At 38.6% G+C, this 27337-nt stretch overlaps 4 protein-coding genes across 4 annotated transcripts; all 4 read left to right on the top strand.

The window, feature by feature from the left end:
• The first annotated feature begins 580 nt into the window (after positions 1-580).
• On the top strand, positions 581-2575 carry LOC131021518 (xyloglucan galactosyltransferase XLT2-like). Its single transcript, XM_057950747.1, has one exon. The coding sequence runs from the start codon at positions 823-825 to the stop codon at positions 2215-2217; it is 1395 nt and encodes a 464-aa protein (XP_057806730.1). The 5' UTR covers positions 581-822; the 3' UTR covers positions 2218-2575.
• An 8156-nt stretch (positions 2576-10731) lies between these two features.
• Positions 10732-12568, top strand: LOC131021517 (xyloglucan galactosyltransferase XLT2-like). Its single transcript, XM_057950746.1, has one exon. The coding sequence runs from the start codon at positions 10911-10913 to the stop codon at positions 12399-12401; it is 1491 nt and encodes a 496-aa protein (XP_057806729.1). The 5' UTR covers positions 10732-10910; the 3' UTR covers positions 12402-12568.
• A 5880-nt stretch (positions 12569-18448) lies between these two features.
• LOC131021516 (probable receptor-like protein kinase At5g24010) lies at positions 18449-21175 on the top strand. The gene is made up of 2 exons (XM_057950745.1): positions 18449-18790; positions 18955-21175. Exons 1-2 carry the CDS (start codon positions 18592-18594, stop codon positions 21042-21044), a joined length of 2289 nt encoding a protein of 762 aa, XP_057806728.1. The 5' UTR covers positions 18449-18591; the 3' UTR covers positions 21045-21175.
• Positions 21176-21762: 587 nt separating this feature from the next.
• On the top strand, positions 21763-24562 carry LOC131021515 (probable receptor-like protein kinase At5g24010). The gene has a single exon (XM_057950744.1). The coding sequence runs from the start codon at positions 21893-21895 to the stop codon at positions 24416-24418; it is 2526 nt and encodes an 841-aa protein (XP_057806727.1). The 5' UTR covers positions 21763-21892; the 3' UTR covers positions 24419-24562.
• Positions 24563-27337: the final 2775 nt, after the last annotated feature.

Below are 27337 nucleotides of genomic sequence, written 5' to 3'. Positions count from 1 at the left end.
AAATACTCACAATAAAAAAAATTATAAAAATTACTCATTTTAAGATTAAAAGGACAATGTTAACTTTATGATTTAAGCAAGGGAAACATAGCTCTTAATTCAATTGCAAATTTTGTTCAAATCGTAAATTTTGCTCAACATGCTTAACCAATGCGCAAGTCGAGCACATTAATGGTAAATACACGAATGCTCAACTAATGCGAGTTGAGTATGTCAATCATTTGTGTATTTTGGTAAATACATTGATGCTCAGCATGCTCGATCTTTGCGAGTCAGGCAACATTAGTAGTAAATACATCAATACTCGACCATTGCAAATTGAGCAATGTTGAAATGCATTAATGCTCAACATACTCGATCATTGCAAGTCGAGCAGTCGAGCATCAGTACAAAATGTACTAATGCTCGGCATAAAGATAATAAAATCATAAATAAATATAATTTATATATTTTATAAAAAGTGAGTATCTTCAAGTTTTGTCTTTCGAAATGAGGATATATCATTTTGCCCTCTTAATTTTTGACAAATTTAGAATGACAGATAATTTTTATTTAACTTGGGCAAATATAATTTCATGGTGTAAGATTTAATTTTCATAATGTTGGAATACACATATACGAAATGATATACGGCGAGATGCATAGTTGACTAAAGAATAGACTCCTCCATTATCTTCCACCTCATTAATATGTTGAAGCAATTTCATAAACACTTTCTAACTAAAATGTGAAAAACCTATGTACCCTTCATTATACTAGATTCATTCTTTCTCTCAAAAATTTCATTTGATCATTTGAAGCTAGCTATACCTCCATATCCCAATGTTAGAAAAATTCCAATTCCAGTTCAACAAATCCAATAAATTTTCTCCTACGAACACACTCCATTCACTTCGACTCTTCTTTTTCAAATGCTCGCATCTCTTCATAATATTCCTTCTCTTCCAAATCTATTTCCTACGTTTCATTCTCCACTCTCCAACACCACCTGCATCTGTTCAACCTCTCGAGCCCACGATATGCGAGCATGGCCTCGTATACGTATACGACCTCCCGCCCACGTTCAACAACGAGCTGCTCAACAACTGCCGCGATTTAGACCCATGGCACTCGCGCTGCAACGCCATCTCCAACGGCGGGCTAGGGCCCAGAGCCACCACCATCGCCGCTGTGCCGGAAAGCCTCTCTCCGTCGTGGTATTGGACCGACATGTTCGCGGGCGAGGTCATCTACCATGCAAGAATCCTGAAGCACGAGTGCAGGACCACGGAGCCGGAATCCGCTACGGCGTTCTACATCCCGTTCTACGCTGGGGTCGCAGTGGCCAAGTACTTGTTCACAAACTACACCGCCAAAGACCGCGACCGCCACTGCCAGGAGCTGCTGACGTGGCTCCAGGGTCAGCCGCCGTGGAGGAGATCCAACGGTTCTGATCACTTCATCCTCCTCGGGAGGATGACGTGGGACTTCCGACGGTCGAGAGACGAAGAGTGGGGGTCCAGCTTCATCTACATGCCGTTGATGAAACGAATCTTGCGGCTCGCCGTGGAGAGGGATCCGTGGGACCAGCACGAGGTCAGTGTGCCCTACCCCACCGGATTCCACCCCAAGTCAAAGTTCGAGGTTGACCAATGGCTAGATTTTGTGAGGACTCGTAATAGGACAAGCTTGTTCACATTTGTAGGGGGCAAGCGCGAGATGAAGGGCGATTTTAGGGCGATATTGTTGAGCCATTGCTACAACGAGTCGAGCTCGTGCCGTGTGGTCGACTGCTCAGGGACCCGGTGCTACGACGGCACGTCGGAGATCCAAGAGGCGTTCTTGGACTCGGACTTCTGCTTGCAGCCTAGGGGCGACGCGTACACTAGAAGATCGACCTTTGATTGCATGCTGGCCGGTTCGATCCCGGTTTTCTTTTGGAAAAGAAGTATCGATCGTCAATATGAGTGGTTCTTGGGTGATGAACCGGATAGGTTTTCGGTGTTTATAGATAGCAGGGATGTGAGGAATGGTGTGTCGATTAGAAAAGTGTTGGAAGGGTATAGTAGGGAAGAAGTGAGAAGGATGAGAGAGAAGGTTATTAGTTTGATACCGAGTTTTATTTATGGTGATGGAATGGGGAGTAGTAAAGATGCGTTTGATATTGCTATTGATGGAGTGCTTAAGAGATTCAAGGATCAAAACAGGTTCAACACAAGACAGAAGCCCTTTTTGTGATACATGAATATGATAGGTATGAATCAAGAATGAAGAAGCTGAGTTTATCCAATGCACATGCGCATCTCGAATTAAATTTCTTCAGTCATTAAAAAGAGGAAGAATGTATGGCGTGAGAAAGAAGGTCAATTCATGATACTTAATTAATTAGAAATTGTCAAAGGTGCATGATCAGCTGGCTAGCGATTCAAACATCACAAGTTGAATGGCGATTGTGTTGAAATAGCAGTCGAAAGAGAGGTATCTAGTTCAAGTAAGATTAACGCCCATTTCTCTTTTCTTTCCGAATTCACCTGACTTTTTTATTGTGACAAAATTCTAGCTCTTGTATTTGCAATAAAGAGATTTGATTTCATTCTTTATGTGTTGCACACATCACGCTGGCCTAGGTTTTTATAATAGTATTATTTTTTTGTTCCGAAAAAAATGAATATATTACCAACGAAGTATATAGTGATAGAATGGATATTTTTAAGTTCAAAGGTGGTATGTGAATTATTGCACTGAAATGTGGGTTCTTCTCACCAGCATTTTTATAGGTCTACGTTTGACACACTTTAATTTTTTAAATATATTTACCCTTCCTGTGTTGTTTTGCGGGCTATAGTACATAAAGAAATATGAAAATGTTCAGTACGCATCAAAAATAGTGAACCGTAAACACCAAGAAGGACTTTATTTTATAAAAATACTTTCGTATAATACATGTGGCGTTAAAAGGCATAGCTTATGTGCGGTCGGTGACATTAAACTTTATGTGGTTTCATAGGTTATTTGTTTGATAAAAACTAGTATTTTCATTTGTGCAATTTATAATAAATATTTTTATATTTCTCATATATATAGAATAGATATTATTTTAATTATCATATGAAAAAATTAAATACAATAAAAATTATAATTTTAGTTGAACGTATTTGAGTTAAATGTAGAAATATATATATATATATATATATATATAGGGAAGGGCTAAAATAAAAGCATTTCTTAAGATATAAAATAAGAATCATTTTCAGCCCTTAGATCATCAAGATCTACGGTTGATTCGTAATCCTGTTAGATGGATTTATGGTCCTGAGTTCGAATCCCAGAGGTAGCAAAAATTTATTTTTCAGAATTCATACCTTTATACAGCGAATTCATACGTGTTCTACATAAAATTCATACATTAAAAATTGCTCTTATTTCTTATTTTAAAATGTGCTCTCACGGTAGCCCACCCCTATATATATATATATATATAAAAATGATATTATGAAAAACAAAAAAAAATTAAGAAAAGAAAATAAGTTACAAGAAAAAAGATAATAAAAATGGACTTATTCAAAAAAGAGGGAAGAGGAGAGTAGAGGAATTTTTTATGTTTTAATCTTTAAATAAATATAATATTAATATTTTAAATTCAATATTTACATAAAATATACTCCCTTAGTCTCACTCTAATATATAGGCTCATTTCCTTTTGGCACGGAGATTAAGAAACTTCTTTTTATGAGGAAAGTGGTATGATTCAAATCAATTAAATACATTTTTTTTTTACTCAAAATAGAAAACAAGCCTGTTCTATTAGGATGTCCCAAAAAGAAAAACGAGCCTATTTGAGTGGGATGGAAGGAGTATTAAATTAAAAGTAGGCCTGCAATAAAGGCTAATTAATACTCTCTCTGTCCACAAAAAAAAAAAAAATATTTTTTGTCATTTTGAAATGTCCACAAAAATTAGTTCATTTTTATTTTTGAAAGCTATCTACTCTCTCTGTCCCACTCCAATAGGCTCGTTTTCCTTTTTGGAACATCTCACTCCAATAGGCTCAGTCTTAATTTAGAAATATTTAGGGGTTTATTAATTAAACTTTCACACTTAATTAAGAGGGATATACCCTCAAAATAAACCCTAATCTAAGTCACTTTATTTCACATTGCACATTCCTCTCCTTCTAATCTAAGCTCGGAGCTCTTCATCTCTACCCCGGAGAGCACCATCTTCGCCATCCAAGAGGCGGACGATGCTACTACTGCCTTGAGCGGGGAGACGACGCGGTGGTTTTGGCGGCCGGCTGAATCCCGTAAGGGCCTGTGGTGTGGAACGCAGCAGTGCTTGGAGAAGACAACGGCGTTGTGGTGGTGCGATCTGCCAAGCGGAGAGGTTGTGAGGAGTGGCGACCAGCGATAGAGTCGCGCGTTCTGGAGGTAAGGGTGGCTCTGCGAACGGAGGCGATAGAGCGGCGCGTTCTACGGCTGCTCTTGTCCACCTCCACCGTGTGTACCGCCTTCACCGCCTCTACCCTCCACCGCGTCTTCGGTCTCCACCACCTCCATCCGCCTCGTACACCAGGATCCCCAGATCTGGTGAGGGAGACGATGTCCGGGCTGAAACCGCTGATTTTGGGTGGGGTTGCAGATCTGGAATTTTCTTTCTCAGAGTTTGATTTCTAAGTTCTTGATTTGTTGATTTGTTGTTGTCCAATGGGTAGAAGGATGAGAAATGGGTAGAATTATCAATTGATTTTCGTGAAATGAGTAATTATCAATTGATTTTCGTTCTTGATTTTTTGTTCTTTGACTTTTTGTTGCCGAAAGTTTCGTTCTTGAAGCTTGTTGAATTGTTGAATTCTTGAAGCTTGAAGAAGAATGAATTGTTGAAGCTTGAAGAAGAATGAATTTCAACAGTTTAGATTTAATCTTGAAGAAGAATGAATTGTTGAGCATTTAGATTTAATCTTGAATGTTTAAATGAGCAAAGTAATTAAATGAGATTAAGAAAAAATAAAGGAACACTTAATTGCTTAATTTTTGGTGGACCACACCATTTACCTATCAAAAAATAAGTTTCTTAATTTTCGTGTCGAAAACAACTGAGCCTATTAGCTTAGGACGGAGGGAGTATTACATAATAGACCCTAATCTATACTTATAATATATAAATAATTATTATTATAGATACTATCTTTTAAGTGATATATTTTTTTGACTCACAATATAATAATTATTTTTATTAAAATTCATATCGACTCTTATTTGAAATATTTTTTTGCGTACGCGGAACAAGGAATATGAATCCTTGTCAAGGCAATTTGGGTTTACGAGCCAAGGTTAATTATAAAAGGGCTAAAGTTGGGCTGATTTCCATAACGAAAGCCGATAATTTCGTTTGTAGAGTTCAACTTCAAAAGATTAGTCTTAAAAGGGGCCGTGGTCAAATAAAGCAGCAGAACTGGGAAAACGGCTATAATTTTTTAGAATACTCAAAGTATGTTTGGAAGACTTGTTAACATATATTGAGATAAGATAAAATTTAAGATAGTGAATTCCAAAATATATAAATAAAAATAGCAAAACTAAAAATTAATTATTAAAATAAAAGAATTAAAATTTACTTATACTTACTATTTTACTCTTCAAATAATATTTTTAAAATATTATTCATTAATTTTTTTAATTGTGAATTCGAGGTTTTTAAAATCTAATTTACAATCAAGACTATTCCTAATTGTGAATTCTCACAACCAAGATTATTTTTAGTTGTGGATTGTATCTTTAAAACTCAAATTCACAATCAATTTATTTTTGAATTGTAGATTTTAATTTTAAAACTTGAATTCACAACCAAACTTATTCCTAGTTGTGAATTCTAGTTTTAAAACTTTAATTCACAATCAATCTATTTTCAAGTTTTTTTTAATGAAGATTTTCAAGTTGTTATTATAGTTTTAAAACTTGAATTCACAACCAATCTATTTTCAAGTTATGAATTCTAATTTTTTACTCGAATTTACAACCAAGCTCTATTCCTAGTTGTGAATTGTAGCTTTAAAACTTAAATTTACCACAAATCTATATTCGTGTTGTGAATTCTAGTTTTAAAATTCGAATTCACAACTAAGACAACTAGTTGTAAATTTGAGTTTTGTCTTGGTTGTGAGTTTGACTTTTAAAACTCGAATTCACAATCAAACATATTCCTAGTTATGAATTATAAAAATTTGAATTCATAACAAATCTATATTCGAGTTGTGAATTCTAGTTTTAAAACTCGAATTCACAATCAAAACAAATAGTTGTGAATTTGAGTTTTAAAACTCGAATTCAAAACAAATCATGAATTTTATCAAATTGGGTTTGAATTCAAGAACATTAATAATACAAACTCACCTTGTAACAATTTTTGAAATTCTCGTGATTTCTACTAATCATCTCTCTCACCTTCTCAAACACTATAAATTCAATCACCATCTCTCTCGTCTCAATTTCATCAAATCGAGATTTGGAAGGCTTGATATTATGGTACCTAATTATTCATCATGAATTCATTTCTCGTCTTCTCTCATACTAGTCAACGAGTAACTCCAAAGTCCTGCTTATCAATTCCACCAGGAGTTTTCGCCTCTTTTTCCCCTCGAAAAATCATGCTTCCGCAATGCATTCCTCGATGTTTCGTTATGTAATAATCACTGGTTAATTTTCTCTCTTCTCTACAGCAAAATCCCAAATTATAATTCTGCAATATTTAATCAAGGTTAATTGCCCATAAAATACTGAACTTTCATCCAATTCTGGTTTTGCACACAAATTTTGAACTGTGGCGTGATAATTACTAAACTTTTGATTTTATCTGATTTTGCTACTAATCCAAATTCCGGCCAAATACCAAGCTAATATATAATATGTTGTGCCAGTTTTGACGTGGCGTATTTATTCTTGCGTGACAATTAGTTGACAAAATAATATTTTTTATTTAATTTATTATCAATAAAAAAAGAACACAAAGCAAATAACTCAAATTGTTAATAATTTAATATATCAAATCAAATAATAGTATTTTTTTTTAATTGAATTAATTCAATAATAGTAAGGGGATTCTTCGAATTTAGGTGTATCAGCCAAAGAACATTTTAATTATCAATAATTTAATATATAAAAAAAATTATTTAGCTAAGTAATAAAGTTTATTAAATTTTCATTAACTAAAGATTAATTTTTTTTATATATAAACTATACATATTTATACTATTTGAATGACTTCTATTTTATATATTGGAGTAATCAGTTGTGTAATAGTGAACTAGAAAAAAAATGATTTAAACTTGAGAATTAAAAAAAATATTATTATTTGATTTGATATATTAAGTTATTGACAATTTGGATTATTTGCATTGTGTTCTTTTTTATTATTAATAAGAAATTAACAATAGATATGTCGCGTCAAATATTGACACGTCATATTACCCTGATATTTGACTAGAATTTGGATTAGTAGCAAAATCAGATAAAATCTAAAGTTTAATAATTTTCACGCTACAGTTCAAAGTTTGTGCAAAACCAGAATTGGACGAAAGTTCAGTATTTTATGGGCAATTAACCCTTTAATCAAATCCTTCTCATCGATCCTCCGCAGGAACGACGCCCGCAACATCGCGTCCATGCTCTTTCTTGAGTACCTAATTTGTTGTCGAAAGGCGCCGACAGCGGGCGTTACTCTGAACATCTACGTTGACGAGGACAACGTCGATTCCAGTACCTACAACAATGTCGAAGAAATTAACGATCTGAACATCGGGACTAGGATTTGCTCTTCTAGGTGAACCAAGGTCGATCGTTGGAATGAGAGAAGAGCTTCGACGGTGATCTGTCGTTGTTGTGCAATCCAGCCCCAACCATACGTCGCGCGAGAGAGAGGGGGGGAAAAGAAGGCCTGTCACCAGAAAAAGAGAAGAGATAAACACGTTGTCTAGAGAGACAGAGAGAGGGGTAGGGGTAAATTTGACTTTTTCACAAATAGTGATTGTAATGGGTAAAATCCGTATGAACCAAAACTATATGGCCTAACGGGCCAGCCTAGCTTGTCTCGGCAGACAGAGCAAAACAAACACGCCCTGGCAGAGCAGAGCTCGACGCCAGAGCTGGCCTCGACGCCAGAGCTGACCTCAAGCGCCAGAGCAGAGCCCAACGCCAGAGCATTGCTCGACGCCAGAGCTGGCCTCGACGCAAGAGCGGAGCTCGACGCCAGAGCTGGCCTCGACGCCAGAGCTGACCTCAAGCACCAGAGCAGAGCTCAACGCCAGAGCATAGCTCGACGCCAGAGCTGGCCTTGACGCCAGAGCAGATCTGGAAACTAGAGCAGAGCAGCTCGGCGGCACGTACGTTAGTGCGGCCCAATGGGCCAGCCCGGTAAAACGATCTACACCATATTCATGACACAAGGTCCAAAGTGGGCCCATATGCGGTAGATACATAAACCCACCAGGGAAAACCCTAAACTCAACAACTACTTGGCGACTAGGTCCGACGAGAGTCGCGGAAGATCGTTTCCTAAAATATCGGAACCGCTAGGGTTTCAAAGAACATTCCAAAAAGCTCTAACCCTAGTCGCCTCCCTGCAGGCCCATAACCTATATATATTACTTCACTAACACAATCGACGGAGGCCGTCACGGAAATTGTTACTCATACTTACGACCTTTCACTCTGTTGATCTCCCGCTCTTCCCGCTCTTCCGTTCCGCCTCCACGCTCTCAACACTCGAGGGTTCCGATCGTCCGACTAGTCCCGCTAGCTCCGACGCCCGTCGCCCCTTGATTCATATTGCTCATTAGCTCCGCCTCCGACTACTGGATCATCCCGATCATCCGGAGAACTCTCTTATTACTATCTTTTCTCTATCTCTTCTCCATCGTTTAATTATTGTCATTACGTTACTTATGTTATTACTTATATCAATTCACTGACTTGAGCGTCGGAGGCCCTTCCATCGACACCCCCACCGGTGCTCTTCGGAGGGCTCTAACGTTGCTTGTGGTTTCAGGTTGCTAGTGCCCGTTGATCCTGATTAATTGTCGGATTCACCCCCTACAGTGATTAATTTTTAATTATTTTTTTATCTTAGTGGATATTTTTTGTTTTTGTTATATAAGAATGGATATTTTGATATATTGACTCAATTTAAAATATGTATTCCCTCCGTCCAATTAAAAGTGGTTTGTATTCTATTTTGGATTGTTCCATTGTAAGTGGTTTGTTTTCATAAATGACAAAATTTTACCTACAAAAAATATAGATCCTACCACTTTTAATTATTTTACATGTTCTCCTTATTTTACATACAATAAAGTAAGCCGTCAATTTTTAATTGGACGAAAGGAGTATTATAGATAAAGGGTGATTGATATCGTATATTTGTGTTTGATAATTTACATATGAAATGATGATATCATAAATTAGTTGTTTGATTCCCACTATATTTAAGATGAGTTAAACTATTTTAACCTCAAAATTTTATATTCATCATCATTTTTCATCACTATCAACTATTTCAAATAACATAACTCTATTCAATTATAAAATTTATTTTATAATTTTTACTTATAGATTATAGCATAAAATAATATTCCGTCAAAAGACTCAAAACTGAAGGGATTACAAATCAATTACATAGAGCGGAAACACGTTAACCCCTTTTTACCTTAATCCATATCGTGTCGGTCCCCACTTTATCAAAGGAGATATCACTAAACAATGGTCAATAAATAAGGCAGTCATCCGCTCAATTTTTATTTTTTAGTTTTATTTTAAATAAACCCATTATTGGCATTGGCATTAAGACTATAATATTTCTTTTTTCTTTTAAAAAAATTATTATTACCTTTCACACTCTAACTCTTTAGATGACTCGAATTCTCGAATTATTAATTAGAAGAAAAATATCTTACCAACAGATTGCATTTCATTATCATAAGACTATAGTATTTATTTATTTTAATGACTAAATATAGAATATCTTATACAAATACTTAAAAAATAAAAATAAATAAATAAAAAAACAAAATGAACTTTGATTTTATGTAATTTATAAAATTAATAACTTCAATAATAAATTTTGAATTATTAGAATCATACTCCCTCCGTCCACAATTTAAAGCCCTACTTCCCCTTAAATTTTTGTCCACAATTTAAAGCCCTATTCTGCTTTTTGTACCTTTTTACCCTCCCTCTTTATTTAAAATTACTATCATTTGCCACTAATGGACCCACCTTACAACACCTTTATTATTTTTATATTCTATATTTATTACACTTTATCACTAGTGGACCCACCACACAACACCTTTAACACTTTAGTCAACTACTTTATCACTTTAGTCAACTACCCTTTTATTTCATCCACATCACCATTTTCAGCTTTCTTAATCTCCGTGCCCACATCAAAGTGGGGCTTTAAATTGTGGACGGAGGGAGTAATATATATAAGATATTAACATGCATGAACTAAAATTTGAAAATCAAATATCATAGATATAGTATTAAATTAATTGGGTCGATCCATTTCATTTTCAAATCAGCTTTATCGGACCCAGATTATTTATCATTCCGGTGAATATGGCTATTTTTTTTTTTTCAAAAGTATTAATTTAAAATCCTAATTGTTTTTCATTTCTATTTATTCGGGTGAATGCCATAAATTTTAAATTGTATTTATATCCCTATATATTGTTGGCATTTATGGAATGTAGGTATCTATTTGGAGCTTAATAATATGCATGAGTAAATGTAATCCGTTTCACAATCCCATGCTATCCGTCAATCAACCCAAGCAGATTTTGCTGAAAAAGTCATTATATCAAAAATCAAAATCATAGACCCGGACCATTTTCCTGCCATATTTCTAATTGCACAATACTCAAAATTGAATTTCCTAAAATGTTCACATTTCAATTACCCACCACCTCCTCATTTCAACTAGAGAATTCTTCTCCAAAACCAAATCTTCAACCTTCAATTATGCTCCACGCATACTCGCCGGGGCGGAAGAAATCACATAAACCCCTCAATTTGTTGTACGCCCACATTTCATCGCACCCTTATTTATGGATCTCACTCGCCTTCCTCTTGATCCCTCTTTTCATCATCTCCGCCGCCCGCATTTCCCCGCCGTGTTTGCCCAACCGCACCGCCGCCGCCGTTTCCGGCTCCGAAGAATGCCCCTTGGGCAGAGTTTACGCCTACGATCTCCCCTCCACATTCAACCGCGACTTGTTAGTGCACAACTGCACCGACCTCGACCCCTGGAACTGGCAATGCGGCATCGCCACCAACCACGGCCTGGGCGGCCCCGCCGCCGAGCTCCGCCGCGTCTTGCCGGAGAATATCTCGAAATCCTGGTTCCGGACGAACCAGTTCGCCCTGGAGTTGATCTTCCATCAGCGGATTCTGCGGCACAAATGCAGGACCGCGGAGCCGGAATCTGCTGCGGCGTTCTACATCCCGTTTTACGCTGGACTCGCGGTGGGGAAGTACCTGTGGATCAACGACACCGCCAAACGCGACCGGCATTGCGAGATGCTCCTGCGATGGGTCCAGAGGCAGGGGCACTGGCACAAATCCAACGGCTCTGATCATTTCACGGCGGTGGGCCGAATCACATGGGATTTCCGACGCCTGACCGACCCGGGCCAAATTTGGGGCTCCACATTTCTCAACATGCCCGAGATGCAGCGGGTCACCCGCTTCATCATAGAGAAGGCGCTGGACGACGACCGAGACGTCGGTGTACCTTACCCCACCGGATTCCACCCCGAAAGCCGAGAGATTCTCGAGAATTGGCAAAACTTCGTGCTTGAACACAGTCGCTCGAGCCTCTTCACATTCATCGGGGCGGCGCGTGGATGGGTCAGCCACGATTTCCGGGGGCTCCTGCTGAGTTACTGCTCGAACGTGTCGTCCTCGTGTCGCGTGGTGGACTGCGCGGCCGCGCATTGCTCGGCTGACTCGTCGGCGATATTGGAGTCGTTTCTGGCGTCGGAGTTCTGCCTGCAACCCAAGGGGGATAGCTACACGAGGCGGTCGGTTTTCGACTGCATGATAGCCGGTTCGGTGCCGGTCTTTTTCTGGAACCAGACGGCCTACGACCAATACGAGTGGTTCTTGCCGGGCGAACCGGAGAGTTACTCGGTTTATATCGACCATGAGGAAGTGAGGAATGAGAGTAGGATCATAGAGCGTGTTTTGATGAGGTATAGTAAGGAGGAGATTAGGAGGAAGAGAGAGAAAGTGGTTGAGACAATTCCTAGGATAATATATGGGATTCAGAGTGGAGGATCAACAGATTTTAAGGATGCTTTTGATATTGCTTTGGATGGGGTTTTAGAGAGGATTAAGAAGGAGAGAGAATTAATGTCTCGTGCATTATGATATGCATTTCTAGTAGTGTAGTACTTTTGATTAATTAGGTATCATGCGGAATTTGCTAGTTTGCGTATATATAATTCTTATATTAGAGTTTCATGTATGATAAGTTTCTGGCTCTAATTATATCAGGAATATACAAATATCTCTGCTCTCTTTTCTTTTTTTGTGAATTTTAGAAATTGTTGTCCAATTAATTAATGTAAATATTCCTGGACCCGCAATACTGCGTATGTAAAACTTCAAAGTGCAGGCCTTTTGTTTAGGAGTTTTCCAACTTTTGTTAAATTCCAATTTTAGGAATTAATGGAGTTCCTAAAACTCAGAATGATAAACAATCATTGAAAATATTCATCAGATTTTGGTACAAGATAACATCACAATCCCATAAATGCAATGTTTGTATGTGGGTGGCGTTAAGCGGAACGTGGTTGATATATGCAACCAAACATAACCATGTGCTGCCAGTATCCCATTTTTTAAGGAATACTTATTAAAAATTTAGCAGAAATGACATGTATTGGTACGTAAATAAATTATTTTGAGTGTAAATTTATACTCCTTTCATTCTGCATAAATATATTTAGTTGACCACAATATGAATATTAATAAAAAAATTATTTATATTATTAATAATGAAGAAAGAGTCCTATATTGAGAGTATTATTAAATAGATTGTGAATAAATAATGTAAGTTACAAAAATAAAATTGTAAATATTATGTGTGGAGTAGTGTGCATAAATTTGGGGAATGTATCAAAAAGAAAATACTTATATGCATAAATATGTGGGACGGAGGGAATATTTTATTTTATTTTATAGTAATATTATTATTTTAATATATATTTTGAATCAATTATTGGATGATTTTTTAAAATTATAATATGAAACTCATAAATTTTAAAAAAAATCATTTAAATTTAATATAAAAACTTAATTTTAATTAATTAAGCATCACCTGATTTCGTTCTCATTAAAAAAATACGGTTAAAAAAGAAAATTGATATGAAATTCATGTTTATTTCTAGATTTCATTTTTACATAGTTCATTTTAATTCTAATAATGTAGCAAAATTAAACTTATAATAAAAAATTACTAAATAAATCTTTTTATTGTAATTCTGAATTATTCCAAATGGTCATGGTGCCTTCTGCTGCTGAAATAGAAATTTTATTAAAAAGAACCAAAAGAAAAACTTACCATGAGAGCATAAGCGCAATTGAGGGCCGGGCCTCGTTAAAACTTCATTAAGGAAAACATTAGCGAGGAAAAAGAGAACCCGTCTAAAAGAAAGACGAAACAAAAAGAGAAAGAAAAGGTACAAGCGGAGAGCGGGGAAAGAGCCCCTCAGAGGCTCCGGCCGAACCATCGCCCCTAGGAGGCTCGGCTCACACAAACCAAAGACAAGGGAAGCCAACAACGAACAACGGAAAAGCGAAAAAACTCAAAGAGGAAACACCAACAAACAGCCCAACGTGAGAAACACGGGTGGAGCCGGGACCAGCACAGCGAGGAACGGGCCAGTGCAAAAGTCCAGGGTCTAGCAGCCACCTGCAACAACAAAGAGCAAGCCAGGAGAAAGACACAGAAAAGCACAAGCACCACCAAGGCTCTTAATTATTTCACTTTCATGGTGCCTTCACTTTCATGTAAAATGGTTGAAAATACTCCTTTCGTCCCACTTCACTTGTTTATTTTGATGGATTGAAACTTTGAGATATCCCAAGGCTCTTACTTATTTCTATCATTTACGCTAATTTTGTTTGATTCATATCTTATTGAAAAAGTGGGATTGAAGAAATCTTACTATTAAGGATATTAAAAATACTCACTCAAACACCCTTAAGAGAATATGAGATAAAAAAAGTGAAAATAATTAATGTGATAAAACATTTCCTTATTTTATTTTCACATAATAATTTGAAATGAGAAAGAATGCATTCTGAATAAAAGACATGCATTGGAAGATGAAATTGATATGGCAGCTCTGGTGAGTCAGAGGGGTTTTTATGACAATAACTTAGGTTGATTTGGAAATTAGGACAATAATTTTTGGACTTGTAAAAATATGACACTAATTAATAAGTGTTGCACCCGCAGGACATTTATGGGCCAATTATTGAATTTTGGGACTTTTTTACACGGACCAAGCACATGACAACCCGCACGGAGGGGTTGATTATGTGGCAAGCACGTCATTTCTACGGCTCCAGATAGGATGTCATGTGCTTGGTCCATGCGAGAAAGTCTAAAAATTCTACAATTGGCTGAGAAATGTCCTGCGGGTGCAACATTTATTAATTAGTGTCCTATTTTTACAAGTCCAAAAGTTATTGTCCTAATTTCCAAATCAACCTAAGTTACTGTCCTAAAAGACCCTCTGACTCCAGCTCTGGTTCTTTATTCTCTAAGGAAAATAGTGGAGATGGTGCTGGAAAAATGTTTCGAGTCTTCGACAGATACGACGAGCTCGGGCTGAGGATCATGGTGCCTCAATAGCTCGTCGTGGAAATTGGTGTGGACATAGCTAGTTTACATGATAATGGGAGGCAAATCCCTTCAGAAATTTCATAATTTGGTGTGCTCCCATTGCAAACACATCAAGCTCACTTATTTCATCATAATTGTTGCCTCTCTTCACTTCGTGCTGTCCCAGCTCCCACACTTCAATTCCATCTTCGGCGTATCCCTCGTTGCAGTACTTACATCCTTGAGGTCAGAATTCCTCAATTTCCCATTTTTGCATGTCGGCAGCCTCGAACTCGATTCAATGCTTCTTTTTTGAACCCAAGCTCTGCTCGACAACACTATGTTCGAGTTCGAGCTCGTTTTCTTAAAGGCTCGATCGATTTCGTCTCGTCTCCGTTAGGTCTCAAGAAAAGCTACTAACTCCCAATAGCTACTAAGAATAGCTCCATATGATCTACTTATCTCCATTAGGTCTCAAGGTTAAAATCATATCATACATTCCTGAATCTGCTGAACATTGATCTCCGTTAGGTCTCAAACCGAATAGCTACACATGCAAATTATTGGCCAGATAATCCACAAGAATTCAAGCACTAGGAATTATGAATTATAAACTGGAAGGCAAAAAGATATTAACAAATTAATTACATAAATCTAATTGACTATTTACAAACCCTAAAATCAGATAAAGAACTTAACCAAACATCTAAAAACAAATCAAAGAGCATAATAAATAAGAAAGCAATAATAAAAACTAAATTATATAAAACCCGGAATAAATCTTGAATGACAGCTGAAATCTTGCAAGAAAAATAAAGCTAATCTATGAAAGCAATGAAAGCTTAAAGCTATGAAACTAAGAAATAAAATCGGAACCCCTAAATAGGTCAATAACGAGCCCTATTTATAGTCTTAGGGAAAAATCCTGTACAAAACTCAAAAATAACTGATAAAAACACAAAAGATCAGAAAACACGGACGAAATGACGACCCGAACGGCGGGCGCCGTTTCTGTCTCCGTTTTCCTACATTAAAAAACGCCAAAAATGGTGGGTGTCGTTTTTCAGCTTCCAAGCACAAAATCTGGACAGTAGGATAGGCGAGCAACTCGGCGCTCGCTGTTTTTCTTCATAAAAAAGCCTAAAATCGGCGACCTATCCCTATGGTCACCGTTTTTGGACTACTGCGCAATGCTTTTGTTTTGGCCATATCTTTCTCGTCCGAACTCCGATTTCTAATCCGTTTACGTTCACAAAATTCTCTCGAGATGAACTACAACTTCTATTTCAGACCATTTTCCAAATTTGATCTCAAGATTCCTGTAAATTCCATCAAAGTTCGAGCAAGTATCATATTTCACAAGATAAAGCAATATAAGCACAAAATAATCATCCAACACTCAATTTCCTATAAAATTGACATTATATGAACACTAAAAACCATGAAAATATGAGTGTTATCACAGAGAGACAAACAAATTGATAGAAATTCATTAGAGATGGCGTCTTCTTCAAAAATTAGAGGTGAGAAATCATGGCGTCTTCTTCAAAAATGGTAGAGGGAGTATTCTTCGTAAATTAAGAGGGCGTCTCCTTCAAAAATTGGTGAGAAATCATGGCGTCTTTGTAATCGGACCTTTTTTCACAAAAATATCATGGAACCTTCATCCAAATTCATGGTGAAAGATAAATACCAAAGAAATTCAACCAAGGGTAGGGGTCGACGAGTATGGAGAGGTCGGCGAGAGCAGGAGCCGGCGAGGCGAGGGTGAGATCGGGGGTGGTGGTGAAATATTGCAGGGAATTAGGGGTGGTGGTGGTCAACATCGGTGCTTGGCAGGTAGTGGTGGTGAAATATTAAAGGGAATTGGGGGTGGTCGTGAACGAGATCGGCTAGGGCAGGCAGTAGTGGTGTTTGGCATGCGGTGGTTGTCTTTAAAGAAATTAAATAAGATATACTGTAGCATTGAGCATCAGTAACCGAGGGTGACCCCGCATCTGTTTCCCTTGAGGAACAATATTTTTAGCTCAAGCCCATGCCCAAATACACGCCTCCCTCGTTATTGTACTACCTATCAAAGGGAGATTCTATTCATAGCCCCCGATATAAAATAGTAATAGTAAATAATTATGAATTTACTATTTTATCCTATAATTCATAGCCCCTAATAATTAAATCGGAAGCATAAAAAAAATTCATCAATTGGAAAAGAAATAGTCACGGTGAAAACGATGGTTGTTTCTGAAACAGTGACTAACGTCACCTTAAATTCCAGAACAATCCCGAAGCTTGTGCCTCCGCCTCCTCGGATGGCCAAAACAAATCTTCTCCCATGCTTCTCTTGTCCAGGATTTGACCGTCAGCATTGATCAGTATGGTGTCAACGATGTGATCGGAGGCGATGGAATGCTTCTCTTGTCCAGGATTTGCCTCCGCCGCTGAAGTGGCCGCCCACGTCCACCGTCGGGCAAACACCAGCTGGAAAAGACAAGTCTAGGTAGCTGTATCTCTCAAACTTCCAATCTGATATGGAATTTGACCATTTAATTTGTTTGAGGATAAGTCCAAGATTGTGAGAGCTTTAAGGCTGAAGAACTTAGGAGGGAGTGTGGAATTCAGCTTGTTAGAGGCAAGGGAAGCTTTTAGAAGGAATTGAAGTCCACCCAAACAACTAGGTACAACACCTGTGGGCATGTTACCACCAAGGTACAAGTACCCCAAATTTCCAAGCAAGCAAAGACGAGGGATGTATCGTTGCAGGTGGTTTTCATGTAGATGCAGCATCTGGAGTTGCTCTAGTTTCCTGATTGTCGCCAGGATGAATCTGGTGAGTCAATTCATGGATAAATCCAAAGTCTGCAGAGTGTTCAAGTTTCCAATTTCAAAAGGAATCACACCTTTGATCTGCAGGCCGAGCATCCGGAAGTAGTAGATTGGTGCCTGGATTTCGGACACGTGGATTTCCAACAAGGTGAAAGCTGGCCACAAACTTTGTGATAGTAAAAGAGATGCATATGTTGCATTTTGAGGAGTGTAGATTATATCAGTAGTTGAGATTTTAATTGATTTTTTGAAGTGGGGTTATAGATTAGTTTGCAGAGATTTAATTGGTGAAAATTTGTGATGCTTACAATTTAATTATTGGAGGCTATGATTTACATAATAAAATAGTAAATTTATATATTTTTTTTACATAAGGAACTATAAAGAGTAAAATAGGGACTATGAATAGAATGTCCCTCTCAAATAGAGAAAAAAATCAAACTAAGGCCTAAATGTAATAAAGAATCTGATGCGCCCGAATAGGGCCACATAGCAGCCAACAACAATACTTTTTATTCTCTCTCATTTTCATTCATTCTGTGGGGGGGAATTCCAGAATGAGACATAAATAATAAAGTCCTGTGTGGTTTACTTTTGTTCTTAGTAAATACTTGGTCAAAGTTACCATGCTTATCTCGTTGACAGTCAACTCTAAGTCAGCCACAACTTTTTTCTACACCAAATTAACCATTCAAATTGCACCCAATATAACCCGTCCTCATAGTACATTAAGCTTGCATTAAAATTCAGCAGCAGATATTTGCTGCCCCAAAAAAAAATTCCACGAGCAACTGTGGTTCACTCTCTCCATGGCAAATTTTCGATCCCAGAATACATTTACATGTTTAATTTGCATTTCGTGTCTCTTCACTCTCTCTACTCTTGACATTACTTCAGCCTCGTATGTTCTCCCTAATCACAACTTCATCAACTGTGGTTCAGACGCAGCTCTCACCCTCTACGGCCGGCAGCGTTTCACCGGCGACGACCATCCCGACAACTACGTACTCCACTCCGCCGGCGGTAATAAAGTCGAAGATACCCTCAATTCATCAGCACCTCAACTCTATCGAACCGCAAGAGTTTTCCGAAAGCCGTCTTGGTATGAGTTTAACGAAAATGGCACTTACGTTGTACGCCTGCATTTCTTTCCGTTCCCCTCAATGGGAAATCTCTCACGCGCCCGTTTCACGGTTTCAACTCAACACTTCACCCTTTTATCCGATCTCGATTTCGGAAATTCTAATAACCTTCCTCTCATTGAAGAGTTCTTGATCAATGTTGCTGCTGCGAGCAAGTTGAGGATTGTTTTTGCGCCGGATGAGAGAGAGAGATCCTTCGCCTTCGTCAATGCAATTGAAGCCTTCCTTGCGCCGCCCGATTTCGTTCGAGACTCTCCCCCACATGTAACTCGACGAGGAAGTGACGGAACCTATAACGGCGTCTTATATTTTCCGTTGCGCGTTGTTCATCGGATCAACGTCGGAGGGGAAAATGTTACGCCGGAGAACGACACGATGATGAGGTATTGGATTCCTGATGATGCTTACCTGCTCCTTAACAGTACTGCCATTGATAAAGCTTATGATTCTGAGATCAAGTATGGTGAAAGAGCTACAAAATTTGATGCTCCTGATTCTGTTTACAATACTGCCAAAGTTTATGGTGGAAGGCCTTCAAACAATTTCAGCATTTCGTGGCGGTTTGGAGTTGGAAAGGGTGCTCAGCATCTCGTTCGGTTGCATTTCTGTGACATTGTTAGTAAAACGACGAATGAGAACTTTAGTTTCTATCTATATATCTATGGTGGTTTCGGAACAAAGGTGTATCCTTGGAGTTTTATTTCTGAGCCGGCAGCTCCTTTTTACATGGATATCGTGGTTGATTCGGATGATTCTGGTTTCATGAATATAAGCGTCGGTCCACACCCACAATCAATGGTTAAGTCAGCATTCTTGAATGGTGTTGAGATCATGGAGATGATTAGAGTTTTAGTAGATAGCAATTCAATAGAAAAAAAATTGCATTTGCATTCGCATATGATTATTGGTTGGAGCGTTGGAGTTGTGGTTTTGGTAACATTAGTGTTGATTGTGCTCATCTTTTGCTTGAGAAGAAACAAGTGGGAGGCCAGTGAGGCTTCCAAGTGGAGATTAGTACCCATTCGCGGAGGAAGTTCGCACAGCAGCAAAACTAGTGTCACTGGCTCCATCCACGCTGATCTGAACCTCGGACTCAAGGTACCACTGTCGTTAATCCACTTTGCGACAAGGAAGTTCAGCCAGAAGCTGATGATCGGAGAGGGTGGATTTGGCAAAGTCTACGAGGGAAAGCTGAGGAACGGCGCCAAAGTTGCTGTAAAGAGAAGTGAGGCAGGGCATGGGCAGGGCCTTGAAGAATTCCACACAGAGATAAGAGTGTTATCCAAGATTCGGCACCAACATCTGGTTTCTCTGATGGGATACTGTGATGAAAGAGACGAGATGATACTGGTCTACGAGTTCATGGAGAAGGGAACTCTAAGAGACCATCTCTACACCTTGGAAGGAGAGTCGAAGACACCAGTGGCTTCACCCTCTCCGTTTTCATGGGATCAGAGGCTTAGGATCTGCATTGGTGCGGCGAGGGGTCTGGACTATCTTCACACTGGCTGCACCGAGACAATCGTTCATAGAGACATCAAGTCCACAAACATCTTGTTGGACGAGAACAACGTGGCGAAAGTTGCTGATTTCGGGCTCTCTGTTACGGGCTCTGTTGATGAGACTCATTTCACCACTCAAGTGAAAGGAAGCTTTGGGTATTTGGACCCTGAGTATTACACATGTTTGCAGCTAACTCCGAAATCCGACGTCTACTCGTTTGGAGTGGTGCTTCTTGAAGTGCTGTGTGCAAGGCCCGTAGTGGACCGTTGCCTTCCTAAAGAGCAAGTGAACTTGGCTGATTGGGGAATGTCATTGCAGAAAAAGGGGCAGCTAGAGAGCATTGTTGATCCTTTTCTTGTGGGCAAGATCAATCCCGACTCTTTGAGGATATTTGGTGAGACAGTGGAGAAATGCTTGCAGGACTCGGGTGATGATCGCCCCTTCATGTCCGAGGTCTTGTGGCGTTTGGAGCATTGCTTGCAGTTTCAAGTATCGGGGGGTGGTGGTCGCCTCGGGCAGCCACACCAGGACAGCACAACGGGCTTCTCGTTGGGCTTGCCCGCGCATGTTGTCCGAAGGTTACCTTCTAATAGCATGTCAGTTTCTGAAGATGAAGTGGCCTTGAGATACTACAATTTCTCAGATGAAAGTGAGGTTGATGTTAGTAGTCATGTGGTGTTTTCCCAGTTGGGATTTGGTGGTGCCAGATGATTTTGATCTCATCTTCATTTTATGCAGCTTAAGTTGTTTGTTTTTTTTGTTTTGTTTCCTCTTGATTCTATGTATTGCTGTAGGAGTAATTGATTTCAGTTTTGTTGTTAAATAAACATGGTATTATTCAATACGTCTCTTCAAATTGATTGTTCTTGTAGTTTAAGAATCAAAAGCATATTACACATGATTGCCAAAACATTCCACTCGTACTTGTTGGCTGCCATATTAAGTCCTGCAAATCTCTTCCGCCATGCTATGTAGCTTTGATTACAAAGAAGGTCTGATTTGAGTTTGATTAGAATTCAGTTGGACGAGAATGCAATAGATGATGATCAACTTGCCAAACTTCCTCTACTTAATTTGTGTTGATGTTTATTCTGCTCCACTTCCGGACTTTGTAAATGTTGTTACTCCCATGGGAGACTCTTCTAAATTCTACTCCCTCCGTCCCACTCCAAATGTTCCGTTGTCCCACTTCAAATGTCTCATTTTTCCTTTTTTGGCAATACAATCTCTCTCTCTATACTTAATATTTAAATAATTTTCATCAACTCACTTTATTTACTTTATACACATTTCTTAATCTCCTGCCCAAAAGAAATGAGACATTTGGAGTGGGACGGAGAAAGTAATTAATGGAAGTTGTCTTTGATCTCAAAAGCATATTAAAGGATTAAAAAAAACTGATCACACGGAAATAAATGGTCAATAATTGTGTGAGCCACTTGTGCCAGTCAACTTCAAGTCAACCTCATGGACTTTTCCTTGCTCATTTTAGTTCCATTTCTCAATTCCTTTTGTCATTAAGTTTTCTGGCTGCAATAATTGTCGTCCGCCAATCATCCATGGAGTTCCTCCGATCCCAAAAGAAGATACTTTGCATTAGTTTTCTCCTCCATTTCTCTTCTCTCTTCTTCCCCTCAGCCTCTTACACTTTACCCGACTATTACTTCATCAACTGCGGCTCCACTTCCACCCTCCGCACCTACCGCCGCAACTTCACCGGCGACCAGAATTCCGGCAACAACGTGCTGTTCTCGAGAGATGGCAGCAGCTCCGCCTCAGACCAAACCCTCCCAGCTGACCAACTCTACCAAACCGCAAGAATCTTCACAAAATCATCCTTTTACGAGCTCGATTTGGACCAAGACGCCACTTATGTGCTACGCTTGCATTTCTTTCCCTTCCCCTCCCTGGGGAATCTCGCCAACGCTCGTTTCCACGTCTCCGCTTCCAAGTTTTCGCTTTTATCGAATTTCAACGTGCAAAACGGCGGCGCTTTCCCACTCGTTGAAGAGTTCTTGATGAGGATAGCTGCAGGGAAGTTGAAGATCCAATTCAAACCTGATGGGGAAGAGCGTTCCTTCGCCTTCGTCAACGCAATCGAAGTCTTCCTTGCGCCACCTGAGCTCGTTCAAGATGCCGCGCTTCCTCGTGTGACTCGACAAGGAAGTGGCGAAAACTATAACGGCGTCTTGGATTTCCCATTGCGCGTTGTTCATAGGATCAATGTCGGAGGGGGGAACGTTACGCGGGAGACGGATACGTTGTTGAGGTATTGGGTTCCCGATGATGTGTATTTGCTCTTTCCAAATACTGCCAAGAACAAAATTTATAGTGATGAGATTAAGTATCCCAGTGGAGGAGCTACAAGATTTAATGCTCCTGATTCTGTTTATAACACTGCTAAAGAAATGAATATCAACGGTAGAAGCACTTCAAACAACTTCAACATTTCTTGGCGGTTTGAGGTTCGGAAGGGCGTTCCGCATCTCGTTCGTCTGCATTTCTGCGACATTGTAAGTCAAACCACCAATGAGTTCTTTAGATTCAATCTGTACATCTATGGTCGTTTCAGCTCTGAGGTGTACCCTTGGGGTTTCATTTCCCAATTGGCAGCTCCCTTTTACATAGATTTCGTGGTGGATTCGGATGATTCCGGTTTCATGAATGTAAGCGTTGGGCCGAACTCGCAGTCACAGTTTAAGACAGCAATCTTGAATGGTGTAGAGATAATGGAGGTGCTTGGAGACAAGGCCCCGGATTCTGGAGATGGCGATGCATCGAGGAAACGCGTGTTTATCGTTGTTGGTTCGTGTCTTGGTGGATTGGTTTTGGTTGCGTTAGTATTTGCTTGTGTGTTTCTTCGTTTAAAGAAGAGGAAGCTCAAGACGGTTGAGGCTTTGGATTGGCGGTTGGTGCGTTTCCAGGGTGGGAGCTCGGATAGTAGGACTACTGTGAGAACATCGGTGACTGGATCGCCCTTTGCTGATCTCAACCTCGGATTGAGGATACCGCTGTCTGGAATCCTCTTCGCCACGAAGCAGTTTGATCCGAAGCTGATGATCGGACAGGGAGGTTTCGGGAAAGTGTACAAGGGAACGCTGAGGAACGGCACCAAAGTTGCTATAAAGAGAAGTGAGGCAGGGCATGGGCAGGGCCTTGCAGAATTCCACACAGAGATAAAAGTTTTATCCAAGATTCGACACCAGCATCTGGTTTCTTTGATTGGATACTGTGATGAGAGGGATGAGATGATACTGGTGTATGAGTTCATGGAGAATGGTACTCTGAGGGAGCATCTGTATGGAGGAGATGAGACGGCGTGTCAGTTCTCGTGGGACGAGAGGCTGCAGATATGCAGTGATGCAGCGAAAGGGATTCACTACCTCCACACTGGCTCGAGTGGGACGATCATCCACAGAGACATCAAGTCCACAAACATCTTGCTGGATGACAAGTATGTGGCGAAAGTTGCTGATTTCGGGCTGTCTCGCTCGGGCCATCGTGATCAGACTCATGTTAGTACCGAGGTGAAGGGCAGCTTCGGGTACTTGGACCCTGAGTATTTCAGATGCCTGCAGCTGACACAGAAGTCGGATGTGTACTCGTTCGGGGTGGTGCTTCTTGAGGTGCTGTGCGCGAGGCTAGCAGTTGACCCGGGGCTTCCGAGGGAGCAAGTGAACTTGGCCGATTGGGGGCTGCTATGGCAGAGGAAGGGGCAGCTGGAGAATATTGTAGATCCTTGTCTTGTGGGGAAGATCAACCCCAACTCGTTGAGGAAGTTTGGTGAGACTGTGGAGAAGTGCTTGCAGGAATGTGGAGCTGATAGGCCTAATATGGTTGATGTGTTGTGGGACTTGGAATACTGTCGGAAGCTCCAGCACTCGACCGTGCCCCAGCAGCCCTACGAGGACACCACCACGGAGGTGTCATGGGGCTTGCCCATGCCTGCTCTTCAACGGCTGCCTTCTCAGAGCTTATCTGTTGATGAAGACGACTCCATTCATGGCTCCTTCACTGTTGCGGGGTCGAGTCAGCTTAACGCGAGTGAGGTGTTTTCGCAGCTGAGCATGGATGAGGCGAGATGATCATCCTAATGCAGAATGCTCTCTTGCCTTTTGTTTTCATTGTGTTTATTAGCAGCTCATGCTTTTCAAATTGGAACATCCAAATCTTGAATTTGTTAATACTTTCCAACTTCTCTACTCAATAATTTTGCACTGATTTTGGTCTTTCGAGTCTTGTTCTCAATGCAGAGAATCTTAATGTGTTTGGTGCGGACATGACTGTTTGAAGTTACCTTATTCGTTTGCATGAAGTAGATTAATGTAAGAACCTAAACTAAACGTCCAATACACTTCCGATATTCAAGCTATATTGGCGAAGCCAAATTCAAGAATTGATGTCTTAAAAGATTTCTCCTTTATTCCAGACTTCCAGTTATGAACTTATGATGAAGCATTTCCTTAGATTCTCTAGACATGGGAAATACGAAAAAGTTGGCATGGCTTCTTTCTTGCTGCTTGTCTTCTTGACCTTTGGCTGGGCTTGCATGGATATGATCATCTAAATGTTTCGGTGATATATAAACCACATAAGAGATTCCGGCAAGAAAGGACAGAAATCAAATCATAAACAAAGCTTTATTATGGGATTAATGTTAACAACTATTCTTGTAAATATGTCAATTAATTAGCTATGCCAACTTAATAGAAGAGTCCATAATTAGAACTAAGGGGGTGTATTCATTCAGGAATTTAATAGATTTCTGCATACTTTTAAAATCTGGATGTATTCGTTCAAGACTTTTAAAAGTCTATGAAAATCTGAGTGTATTCGTTCAAGACTTTTAAAAGTCTATAAAAATCCAGAGGTATTCGTTTCAAACTTTTAAAAGTCTATACAAATCTAGAGGTATTTAACAATCTAAGGATTTTAAAATTGAAATGACTTTCATTGATTTCGTTCAAAAAATACACATGAACAAATCCGACCTCAAACCATGAGAATTCGAAAATCTTCAGATTATCCAGCGCCGGCTGGGTTCCAGCGGACGCGGCTCAAGAATATAAAGTAATATTGGAGAAGGTGAAAATAAAGAAAATATTATTTTCGTATGCTAATTAAAATGACCAAATATTTCATTTCATATGCTAATTAAAATTCTGGACAAGCGCTACGCATGCATGTACCCATACTTATATCTCTGTTAGTCGCACCCAGCGGTCGCTGGCAATAATTTCGAGTATCCAGCGATCGCTGGCTCCTAGCGGGAGTCCTAGCACTCACGGGCTTGCAACGACCGCTTATTTTTTGATTTCAACTCTGGAAAAATCACGAGCAATTCTTGTTAAAATCCGTCCAAAATCTTTATAGATTCCTGTAGAATTATGAAGACTCTGTGTAAAATCGATAGATTTCTAAAATTCATAAATTTTAGAAATCTACAGAAATTCTGAACGAATACACCCCTCTAAGACACAATTTTGATGAATTTTAGATACAAAAGCATACTTATCTTGGGTTTGGATTTGATAGATTCCCTTATTTAGGTTGGGTAGTATATAGGTCCAAAGGGTTTACCTATTAGTATTAAATATGTTGTTGGGCTTCCTTTATTTAAAGGATTGGATTTCCTTAGTTAATTGATTTGGGCAACTAGTAATACTTTATTTCTTTATGGTCTGGGCTTGCCCAATTAAATATTGGGCTCTATTAACAATTTTATTTTGGACCTAAGTTGAAGATTAATTTAAAATTGAATTTATTAATTGACTAATTGAACTTAATTACTTAAGATGAAGATTAATTCAAATTTGGATTAATTAATTAACCAATTAGATTTAATTGTCTAATTAAGTTGTGGGCTAATTTAGATTTGGATCTATTAATTATTAAGTAGCTAGAAATAGAATGTTCAAAGTCAGATTTATTAATTCGAATAATCAATCCAATACAATAGTTGCTTTAATTTAATTTTATAAATTAGTCGTATATTTAGGATTATATACATTATTTAGGAATAATAATTACTTGATAAATAGAAATTTCATGGCTAAATCACACGCTTCTCATTAATTGAGAATTTTCCTTTATTCTGAACGTCTTATCTTTTATTCTCGCTACAAAGGTTAAGTGTGAAAAGTGAAGGCTAGTAGAAGAATCACTACACGCTAGCAAAGTTTTGCAATTAAGTAAGCTTTCTTACTTAATACTACTTATTATAATTTATATATGTTGAGAATGATTTTAATATATCTTATTATATAATGTACAAATTATCACAGGCAAACATATCAAGCCATATCATATCCAATATCTCACATTTTGTGTGTGGTATAGTGTCTCATTATGAAATATTATTTTAATACTAGTATTTTTTTTAATAATTCTTATTATAATATTATAAATTGTACTTAATTACTATTTAAAAATGAAATTAAATATATATATATATATATATCACCCTAACTTTGAATTTATCAACCCTAATAATAAATTATTAACTTCTAAAAGTAAAACTAAGTGATATAAAATAATTATATATTCCTAACTGGATGAGATAAACCATAGTCAATTATTACAAAATTAAATTAAAATATACAAAATTTAAATTTAAAAATAAAAAGATAAAAAGAAGTGAAACACAAAATGAGACATCGAGTATGATACCCTTAATTTGAAGAGATTTCGTACAGTCAAGCAAATGAGACCTATATATGACTTCCATCGCCCCTTACACGTTTTCCTTTCTTTCCATTTTGGTCAGTATTGAAAACATCTTCTTGACCTGTGTTTGGAAATAAATTCACTAACAATTACCCCTACAATCTTCACTTTTTGTGGGATCTATTTTTCACTCATGAAATACACAATTAAATTTTATTAAAACTCGTGTCACCGTACCCCTCCTTATTTGAGAGATGGAGGGAGTATATTATTATTCACCATTGTACGGTCACAATATAAACAACATCAAATTTATACATAATAAGGGGAAATAGTGA

This window comes from Salvia miltiorrhiza, chromosome 4 (assembly GCF_028751815.1).
Source record: "Salvia miltiorrhiza cultivar Shanhuang (shh) chromosome 4, IMPLAD_Smil_shh, whole genome shotgun sequence".
Lineage (NCBI taxonomy): Eukaryota > Viridiplantae > Streptophyta > Magnoliopsida > Lamiales > Lamiaceae > Salvia > Salvia miltiorrhiza.
Note: the sequence above shows the minus strand (reverse complement) of the source record. Positions and strands in the feature narration are given on the sequence as shown.

Coding starts and splice junctions, on each gene's coding strand:
- LOC131021516 (XM_057950745.1), top strand. CDS start 18,592: ATGTTCTCCCTAATCACAACTTCATCAACTGTGGTTCAGACGCAGCTC. Junction 18,791..18,954: donor GTTTTCCGAAAGCCGTCTTG/GTATGAGTTTAA, acceptor CTCTCATTGAAG/AGTTCTTGATCAATGTTGCT.
- LOC131021518 (XM_057950747.1), top strand. CDS start 823: ATGTTAGAAAAATTCCAATTCCAGTTCAACAAATCCAATAAATTTTCT.
- LOC131021517 (XM_057950746.1), top strand. CDS start 10,911: ATGTTCACATTTCAATTACCCACCACCTCCTCATTTCAACTAGAGAAT.
- LOC131021515 (XM_057950744.1), top strand. CDS start 21,893: ATGGAGTTCCTCCGATCCCAAAAGAAGATACTTTGCATTAGTTTTCTC.